Source organism: Bison bison, unplaced genomic scaffold (assembly GCF_000754665.1).
Source record: "Bison bison bison isolate TAMUID 2011002044 unplaced genomic scaffold, Bison_UMD1.0 scf7180017864525, whole genome shotgun sequence".
NCBI classification, from domain to species: Eukaryota; Metazoa; Chordata; class Mammalia; order Artiodactyla; family Bovidae; genus Bison; species Bison bison.
This window is the reverse complement of record NW_011495076.1, coordinates 12,491,753-12,502,186: the sequence shown is the minus strand read 5'-3', so window position 1 is coordinate 12,502,186 and position 10,434 is coordinate 12,491,753. Positions and strand designations below refer to the sequence as shown.

Below are 10,434 nucleotides of genomic sequence, written 5' to 3'. Positions count from 1 at the left end.
ATGTATTGCTGAAGCCTGGCTTGGAGAATTTTGAGCATTACTTTACTAGCGTGTGAGATGAGTGCAACTGTGCAGTAGTTTGAGCATCCTTTGGCATTGCCTTTCTTTGGGATTGGAATGAAAACTGACCTTTTCCAGTCCTGTGGCCACTGCTGAGTTTTCCAAATGTGCTGGCATATTGAGTGCAGCATTTTCACAGCATCATCTTTCAGGATTTCAAATAGCTCAACTGGAATTCTGTCACCTCCACAGCTTTGTTTGTAGTGATGCTTTCTAAGGCCCATTTGACTTCACATTCCAGGATGTCTGGCTCTAGGTGAGTGATCAGACCATCGTGATTATCTTAGTTGTGAACATCTTTTTTGATACTTAAATACTGATAAAAGAAGTTAAAACAATTCAACCTTTCCATTTGGTCACATTGTATCTTGTACATATTGCTAGATCCAATTTGCTAATATTTAGAATGTGTGCATTTGTATTCCAAAAACCATGAGACACTTACTGTCCTGCTGGGAGGAAGTGTCTTTACAGAGGAAAGCCCATCAGGATGGATTTTGATGTCCCCTTATACAGAAACAAAAGCAGAAGGCAGAAATGCAACTTGAATTCCATTTGCCATCTTATGAAGTCAGGAAAAGGAGCTTAGGCAAGAAATGTAAGAACTGTGTAAAATCAATCATATTAAAAATTGCTCTGACGTACCGGGCGCTCTCGTTTTGTCTCTCCACAGATTTGCATACAGCCCTTAAAAAGGCCTGAATGCTTGTCCTCAGCGGCAGCAATGTAAGGCAGGTGCTGGGAATATAGCAACCTTCCTGGTGTCCAGGCCCAGGGAGGTCAGAATGGTGAGAGTGAGTCATGGTTGCCCTGAGAGTTGAGCAGAGTACTGAAGAGAGAGGCAGAAGACAGGGATTAGCCCACACGATTAGCTCCTCTCCCGTACGTGGACTCATTCCTCCAACAGTCCCTCTTACTCCCTCTGCAGTCTTCATTCTGTCACCATCTTTTCTCCACCTTCGCCTCTCCCATTCACTCCCCTTAGCTGTCAAAGTCTAACTTTGGCCTCCCCTCTCTATGGAACTGCTCTCAAGTCCTAATTATTAAATTTACAAAGTGCTTTTAAATCCTTGTGTGTTACATTTCTTTGCTGTATTTCCTGCAACTGGGGTTTCTAACAACAACTCGTGTTGGGCCATTTCCACTTACCATCACCTACAGGCTCTTGAACCTTTCACTTAAGGCTTATCGCAGTCTAGTCTCAACTTGAACAGGTTGAAATCTCTTTCAACCTTGGTTTCCTCATCTGTTAAATAACTGCATGAAATAATTACTACTTTTCTTTCAGCGCCAAGTTATAATTCTAAGGCTTCCCTGGTCCTTCTCTGCTGGAACCAGTCTCATTACTCTGAAAATGAATAAAAGTTTATCTGTACCTATCATATATTATATTGATTTGTCCAACAGATCATTTGAGCATCACTCCAGGTCAAGAGTTGTACTGGGGGAAGAAGAGGCAAAGAGGCGAACAAAGCAGGCACAACCCTGCCCCCAAGAGCAGCACTACTGATGTGAATATAGGGTTTAAGTTTCTTCCGAGGAAGGGCAAGAGCCAACTGCATGTGCCTGCCGTGGCTTTGCACAAAGAAGGTAGAGAAAAAAGTCTGCCCGAAGCATGAAAAGGCCTGTGCACCTAAACATTACCTGCCTCTTGACTCTGCTCTTGGATGAAGACCAGGAGGTTGCAGGAAGTCCAAATGCCAAGGGGGCTGTGGTGTGGTGCTTTCCCCAACTCTGCCTACTGTAACGCTCATGGGGACAGATTCAGGATTCTAAACAAAGGGAAAACAAACCATGTAAAGGATGGTCCTTTTTATAAAGCACTAGATTGAGATTCTGAATAGAGGTACTTATCACTTCAGAAGAGGAGTCAAGGTTATTAATTTTTCTTTTTTGCTTAAGTAAAGCCAGATGCATGCTCGGCAGGTGTGACTCATGAAAAAGGCTTTCAAAGATGGTGAAGACAAACGACCACTTTGGTTCAGATCACGAAAACACTCAAAGAACGCTCACATGCATGCATCAAGAATGCAAAGATGATAAAAAAAGAAATTACCCTTATGAGAAAACATTTAAAAAATGGCAATGTTGAAAAGTGGGCAGGTTCTACAATAGACTATTGGGTTAGCATCTTCTCATCAGAAGTTTTCTTCTCACAACAAATTTCAGAAAGCCAAACCAAAATGATTCCTGGAACCACAGTGCTGAGCTCTATTCTGTGAGTAGTCTGAACCAGAACAACCTGTGATGGCTCATAACTTTCATTCATGCTTCCTGTCATTCATGCTGGAAGTTTCTTTTGTGTATTTGGCCTATGAGGGCACACAGTTTGCAGCTGAAAAGACGGTGCTTTTTAGCCAAAGAAAGTCTATTTTCCAAGCCAAGGGGTGCCAACGGCCTGGTGAAATGAGTCCTCTCAGCTCAGAACACCATCGCGTGGTGTTCAGCAGATTTGGGGGCCTTAGTAAATTAAATGTAACCTATAGATTTATTTGGATACCAGTGATTTTAGGGTTGGGAGACACAACTGGTTGCTGCAATACACAAAAGTTTATTTTTGACTTTTTTTCTTTTCTGAAGGCAAAATATAATAGAACTGAACATCAGTGAATTTTGTACAACAAAAACAGCTTTTAATATGGAACAGACAGTTCATGAAGGTTTTAAAATCCTGGAATGGCTTCCCTTTTTCAAAGTCATGCTTTCTTGAGGTCCACGAGGAGTTGGCACAAAGAGACGGTGGCAGCCTGCTGGGCGAGGTGAGCGAAAGGACAGGTGGGCTCCCCTAGATCCGAGTCAGCTGGTGCCACAGACTGGATGGCAGGATGCTCTCCACTTTTTCCATGACAAAGTTTAAGGGGGCAAACAAAGTGCTGAGGAACTGTGAACAAACCAGAAGAGCACACAAGTCAGGAGAGATCTTTTTTTTTCCTTTGACTACATCGGGTCTTAGTTGTGGCACGTGGGCTTGGTTGCTCCATGGCATATGGGATTTTAGTTCCCTGACTAGGGACTGAACCCACATCCCCTGTATTGTAAGACAGATTCTTAACCCCTGAACCACCAGGGAAGTCCCTCAGGAGAGATCTTGTTCAAGACTATAAAATGAATCTCTCCAACCCATGCTTGCGTATTAAGTCTCTGCAACATAAAAAGTGCCCAAACACTATGATTACACATTTATGTTTGTAGGAAATACTGGTTGATCAACAAACCTGCATTTCAGTTTCTGTCCCCAACCCTAACCCTGCCACCCCTAGCCTGAGTTCTGATGGACAAGGGAAGAAATGTTGGCTGACAGGCCCTCCAGTCCTTGGACAGCTGCCCCCAGTGCTGAGGCCTTCCAACTAGTCTTCAGGATATGAGGCTGCCCAGGGAGATGACCAGTGCCATCAAAGGGACGGAGGACGGGTGGTGAGTGAGTAGAAGAGCTAAAACATGGCGACAACTTCTCCGCCTGCTTGTCTAGTTATAGAGCTTTAAGTGGAAAAGGCAACAACAACAAAAAGTCCAGTCTGCGGGATGGTTGTGAGCTGCTTTGGGATCCTATGATCTCCCGAACACCTGCAGCCCATGCTCCTTTCTGAAACAGCTGCTCAGCAGTGAGCACCATGGGAGCCTGGGTGAAGGTAGCAGGCCGGCCAGTCCATGGACCACACATCCTTGTGGAAAAGGTGCTCCTCTGAAGAGACCTTCAGAATCTCTCTCATTCGGTTACTGAATTCCTTTCTGCCTTTCACGTAGAGAATAATGTTCTTCAAAAGCACCTTTTAAAAAAGCCAGGTGCCTCACCTAAGACTCATTTAACACGATCTCAAGTCTGTTCTTATTATGTTCTCATGAAGAATCAGCCTCTTTCCACAAGCCATCAGCAGCTGGCAGAGGAAGTGCCTAAACCCAGCCAGGCACAAGACGGGTATCTGGATGGATTGCTTGCTCTCTGTTCAGAACCAAGGTATCATCTCACAAAGGTTCAGTATCTGGTCCTCATACTGTGGAGTCCTTTGTCCCAGTCCCCTGTAGAGAGTACAGCAGAGTCTACACCACCAAGAATTCCCCACAGAACTGCAGTGTAGGACATGAGTACATACACAGAGTAGAGAGCACGGTTCTGAGGTCAAACTGGTAGATATGCATTTAATCCAGTTAAAACAGGCTCCTCTACTGGTCACATGCTCTATGGATTGCAGGTCCTCAGAAAGAAGTATGGCAGGCAAGTTTCCCAAGTTTACTTGACCTCAGAATCTTTCCTTCTTTTTTTCAAAAAAGAACCAGTAGAATACAAACTGGGAAGGCTTGTACCACATTATGGCAGGGTTATCAAGGGTGAGATTTGTGTAATGAAAACTCGAGAGTATAAGATTCAAAATCCTTCTCTATGTTGCCTCTTTCACAACAACTGAATATATTTACTCAGTAAGGCACTTAAGTACTGGGTGAGATATAGAAGTGTCTAGGACAAAAGTCCCACTGTCGGGAAGGTCAACGCCTGCGGGAGGGGGAAGGGAGCTACTAAGAACTGTACCCAGCAAAGTAACAGTACCAGGTAGACCATAATGCAGCAGACAGATGCACAAGCAAAGCACCAGGAAGGTCAAGAAAGGGAGAGAATCCATTCTGTTGAAAGGAACAGGAGAAGCTGAAAACGAGGTGACTGAAATAGTCCCCAGTGGATGGCTGGGGTATGAAAAAACAGAGAGGGGGTAAGAATAGTAAGGAAAGAAATGTGAGCAAGGCGGAGGGGGAGCAGTGGATGGGGTTGGGGGGTCCAGGCTCAAGAAACAGCTGGAACAGAAATGGGAAAGCAAAGCAGCTAGGAAGACCAGAAGATAATAAACAGTTCAGTTTTGCTGGAAGGAATGGAGGAAGAATGCTCAGAAGCAAATGGAAGAGCTTTGGGGAGGGCCTTCAGTGTCAGTTTGAACTTGCACTTAAGAATAAGGCAGCCTCTGGAGAGGGTGCAGAGAAAAGGGAACCCTCTTACACTGTTGGTGGGAATGCAAACTAGTCAGCCACTATGGAGAACAGTGTGGAGATTCCTTCAAAAACTGGAAACAGAACTGCCATATGACCCAGCAATCCCACTGCTGGGCATACACACTGAGGAAACCAGAACTGAAAGAGACACGTGTACCCAAATGTTCATCACAGCACTGTTAACAATAGCTAGGACATGGAAGCAACCTAGATGTCTGTCGGCAGACAAATGGATAAGAAAGCTGTGGTACATATACACAATGGAGTATTACTCAGCCATTAAAAAGAATACATTTGAATCAGTTCTAGTGAGGTAGATGAAACTGGAGCCTATTACACAGAGTGAAGTAAGTCAGAAAGAAAAACATCAATACAGTGTATTAACACATATATATGAAATTTAGAAATATGGTAACAATGACCCTATATGTGAGATAGCAGAAGAGACAAAGATATAAAGAACAGACTTTTGGACTCTGTGGGAGAAGGCAAGGGTGGGATGATTTGAGAGAATAACATTGAAACATGTGTATTGCCACATGTGAAACAGATTGCTGGTCCAGGTTCAATGCATGAGACAGGGCGCTCAGGGCTGGTGCACTGGGACAACTCTGAGGGATGGGATGGGGAGGGAGGTGGGAGGGGGGTTCAGGATGGGGGACACATGTACACCCATGGCTGATTCATGTCAATGTATGGCAAAATCACTACAATATTGTAAAGTAATTAGCCTCCAATTAAAATAAATAAATTTTAAAACAAAGAACATACAATGGAGAAAAGACAGTGTCTTCAATAAATGGTGCTGGGAAAACTGAATAATTACATGTAAATGAATGAAATTAGAACACTCTAACATCATACACAAAAAAACAAACTCAGAATGTATTAAAGACCTAAATGTAAAAACAGATGCTATAAAAATCCTTGAGGAAAACAAACGTGGAATACTCTTTGACATACATCTCAGCAATATCCTTTTGGATCTGTCTCCTACAGTAATTAATGAAAATAAAAATAATCAAATGGGGCCTGATCAAACTAAAAGCTTTTGCACAGCAAAGGAAACCATAAACAGAACAAAAATACAACCTACAGAATGGGAGAAAATATTGGCAAATGATGTAACCAAAAAGAATTAATCACCAAAATATACAAACAGTGCATAGAGCTCAAAAAAAAAAAAAAAAAGGGCAAAACATCTAAATAGATGTTTCTCCACAGAAGGCATACAAATGGCCAAAAGGCACATGAAAAGATGCTCAACATCACTAATTATTAGAGAAATGCAAGTCACAGCTTCAACGAGGTATCACTTTATACTAGTCAGAATGGCTATCATCAAAAAGTCACCAGAGAGGGTATGGAGAGACAGGTCCCCTTTTACACTGTTGGTGGGAAAGCCAATTGGCACAGCAACTATGGACAGGAATATGTGTGTGTGCGTGCTAAGTTGCTTCAGTTGTGTCTGACTCTGCATGATCGTTGGACTGCACCCTGCCAGGCTCCTCTGTCCATGGGATTCTCTAGGCAAGAATACTGGAGTGGGTAGCCATTCCCTTTTCCAGGGGATCTTCCTGACCCAGGGATTGAACCTGGGTCTCAGGCACTGCAGGCAGAATCTTTACTGTCTAAGCCAGCAGGAATTATTATTACCTTCTCCAGAAGAGCAGTATAGAAATTTCTTGAAAATCTAAAAATAGAGGTACCATATGATCCTGCAATCCCACTCCTAGGTATGTGTTCAGAGAAAACTGTGATTTGAAAAGCTATGTGCATCTCAATGTTCATTGTAACACTACTTTCAATAACCAAGACCTGGAAGCAACCTAAATTTCCACTGACAGATGAATGGATAAAGAAGAAGTGGAATAGTTACACAATGGAATATTACTGAGCCATAAAAAGAATGAAATAATGTCATCTGCAACAACATGGACAGACCTAGCAATTATCATACTAAGTGAAGTAAGCCAGACAGAGGAAGACAAAGATCACCTGATACCGCTTATACGTAGAATCTAAAAAAAATGATACAAATGAACTTATATTCAAAGCAGAAATAGCTCCACAGATATAGAAAACAAACTTATGCTTACCAAAGGGAAAGGGGGAGGATAAATTAGGAGTTTCAGATTAACACTACACACTACTCTGTATGAAAGAGATAACCAATAAGGACTACTATAGAGCACAGGGAACTATACTCAATATTTCATAATAACCTATAAGGGAAAATAAACTGAAAATAATATATATATGATTATCTATTTCTGAAATTTTCTCCTTCAAAAATAACTAATTTCCACCTATACTTATGTAAAAATAAATTAGTATACATCTTCAAAAAAAACAAACAAGAATAAGGCAGCCTCAATAGTTCTCGAGTGAAGGAAGGATGGCTTTATACTCCAGTAGGTGCTAACGCATGGCAATGCCTGACTTTCTGAAACCATCCTTGGCTGGGCACACAGTACCACGGGGGTTGCTCCCCCTACTAACTGGATGGCTTGCACTTCTCAGTTCAGAGCTGGATGCAGTTGTGGGAGATCCTAGACCCAGGAACAAGCAATTACTGTGCACACTGCCTCTGAAAGAGACTGTTAAATCCTAGTTCTGAGAGTGTAATACGGAGCGAGTCTCCTGATTGTATCAGTCCAACATAGTAACACGGCAGAATTTAAAATATGCATACATAACATTTGTTTGTAATCAGAGATTGTCAAGGCTCCATAACATATATTTGCCTGTATGTAATAGTTCCATGAAGAGGAGCTAGGTGCTAAACTGGTCTGGATGACCCAGGCATCCTGGCAAGAGACGGAAGATGGGGCCCGATGAACAAGGTGATTTTGCTGGTGAAGTTGTCATATCCCGAAAACCTGACCAAAAACAGATTTATAACCACCAAATTTGTGACTGAGGTGGGAAGGAATGACTGATGCATTAACATGAGCCAGAGTGGTTAGATGAAAGGCACCACTCAAAGTCTGAGTTCTGGGTGACTTTCTATACTAACTGGGGGTTGGGGCGGGGACACAGGGAGCCATGGCATGGGTAGCAGAACAAATGAAGATGCTGTTACAAGCCCGGTTCAAAATAAAGGCCTGCCTGTTTATGTGCTTTGTTTTGGGCATTGACCTGACTTGGGTAAAAGGGAGGCCTCTGGAAATTCAGTGGCAAGCCATGCTCAGCTTGAGGTCTGCAAACACCCCTCTTTCCACACTGCGCCACCAGATGCAATGCACCCTGCCTGCCTGGACCACACCTGTGCTTCACAACCAGGTTCCCCAAGAAGTAAGTCCTGATACCTCCCGTGTATGTGATCATTTACTGTTCTCCCTTGTATCTAGGATGTTCTATCCTTGGGAGAATTGAGAAAAGAATCCTTCGAATTGTTTCCTAGAGATCCTAGTTCTCTCGCATTCACCCAGTTGGGATGTACACCCTTTGTTACTAGGTTACCTTCCTCCTTAGTAGCCCTCCTCGTGTCCTCTTCCCCATCCCTCACCCACAAGGAAGAAGCAGAAATGAAATAAGGTGCCTGAAACCAATAAGCTCTTTTCACTTAGTAGCTAGACAAAGGTCAGTGGCTTTCATCAGGAGGTATTACAAAAAAAAAAAAAAAGGTTTGGTGGAACATGCCTTACTTCCTTGGGATGCTCATTTATATTTCTTTGCAAGTTTGAAAATCAGTCAACACTTTCTGACCCAAAACTCAACCAATGCACATGGAGAAACAACAGTTTCACTGAGGGACTTGGGAAATGTTAGTGCCTGAAAAGTTAAGTCTGAATGAGCAACACCAGGCAACCCTGAAACAGCTCATCTATCTCAGTGTCCAAAACTCCTGTCCCGAGGGCAGAGATACATGGTCCAAAACCCACCATAATTTAATCAGTGTCTTCTGGTGAGAAAAAGCAACTGAACTAATAATAAAAGAGAAAGCGACACTTCAATCGCCTGATCCTCCTTTTCCCAAAACACCATTATTTAGAAGAAGGTCATGGCTTGCAACATGCTTCATTAACATTTGAAACGCCTCTGCTTATCTGAATAAGTTCCAGGTGCCCTATTGCAATCAGACAATTGACATTTCACTGTAATCAATATCAGACTTCAAAGAGGTCAGGGTCTATAAGTTGAAGACGAGAGTCAGAAGTCAGGGGGCTGGATCTCAGGGAAGGAGAGAGACCAGAGGAGTAAAGACAGGGCCCTTCAAACAGAAGAGGTCAGCACACTGACCTTCCCACATTCTGTGAGGGGCTGGGTTTGGAACGATCACTTATTTATATGAGCAACCTTATCTTGGTAACCAAACATTCTAGGAAGAGTTAGTTCTAAGTCATTGAGGTAGATTAGATTAGGCGGGGAGAGCCAGTTGAAACCTCTCATTTTACTATTTTCCAGTGGCTCACACTTGGCTGCAGGCTTCCTTACTGGCTGCATATCAACATGTAAACACACTGGAGAGTTCCCAAGCTGCACGCAGCCTGGCGGGTGGCGGTGCAATCTCTCTCCATCTACTAAGAGTCATTATCCCAGGGACATTATCTCAGGCGAGGGCTGAGAAAATCATTTTCACAAGCTGCAAATGGTTGCAGGCAGCCTATAGGGCAGCTGTGATAACCTGTGGGGGTCTTCACGAGGGGCCTGATGAAGTGACAAGAGTGAAGATGTGGCGAGGACTCGGGGACGGGGGAGGAGGGAGACGGGGCTCGTCTGCTCCGGGCTATCCATCTTCCTTCCCCACAAAAGCTCTCCAGACATTTTGGAAGCTGCTAAACCTTAACGAAGAGGGAGATGAATGTGATCCTCCAGGCAGAGGCTTAAAAGCAAATTTATCTGAACTACATTTGAAAACTGTGAGTAGCTGACCAAACTATCACACCTTGGTAGTATATAAAATAAGAGGACCATAAAGGCAAATTTATATTTTATTTAATCATTTGGTCTCTGACTCAAAATAAAGCTATGGAAATATTAAATGAGGAGAGTGGCCCTTGGTCTAATCTGTAATGAATACACCTTTGTGATATTGTGGCAGTGACACAGCCTAACCTAGGGAATGCCCAGTCGTAGTCTATGTACTATCCGCCATTCCCTCTAGCCCTCTCCCTGGTTAACGCAGCTTCAGGCAGTCATTCCATATAATATGGTGGTTCTCAGCCGGGGCTGCACACCCAAATCACCAAGGGGGAGCATCTGAAAACTCAGATACCCAGACTGCACCCCAGGCCAATTAAGTCAGAGTCCCCTGGGTTGGAAGATCAGGCATCAGTAAATTTTAAGCTTCCCAGACAATTTGAAGGTGCAGCTAGGGTAAAACCACTGGTTTCCAGAAAGCGGTCACCTCAATGGCTTTGACACTGCACCAGGCATCCATAGATGGCTGCT

General features: G+C 43.3%; 1 protein-coding gene across 2 annotated transcripts in view; it reads right to left on the bottom strand.

Moving 5' to 3' along the window:
* Positions 1-2,591: 2,591 nt before the first annotated feature.
* The window catches only part of ST7 (suppression of tumorigenicity 7), a 268,905-nt gene continuing 261,062 nt past the window's right edge, over positions 2,592-10,434 (bottom strand). Inside the window, exon 15 of one of the 2 annotated variants that reach the window (XM_010831218.1) lies at positions 2,592-2,941. In XM_010831218.1, coding sequence (XP_010829520.1) covers positions 2,846-2,941 — 96 coding nt within the window. In that variant the 3' untranslated portion in view covers positions 2,592-2,845. The remainder of the gene's footprint in view (positions 2,942-10,434) is intronic. The other variant, XM_010831216.1, reaches the window with a different exon arrangement.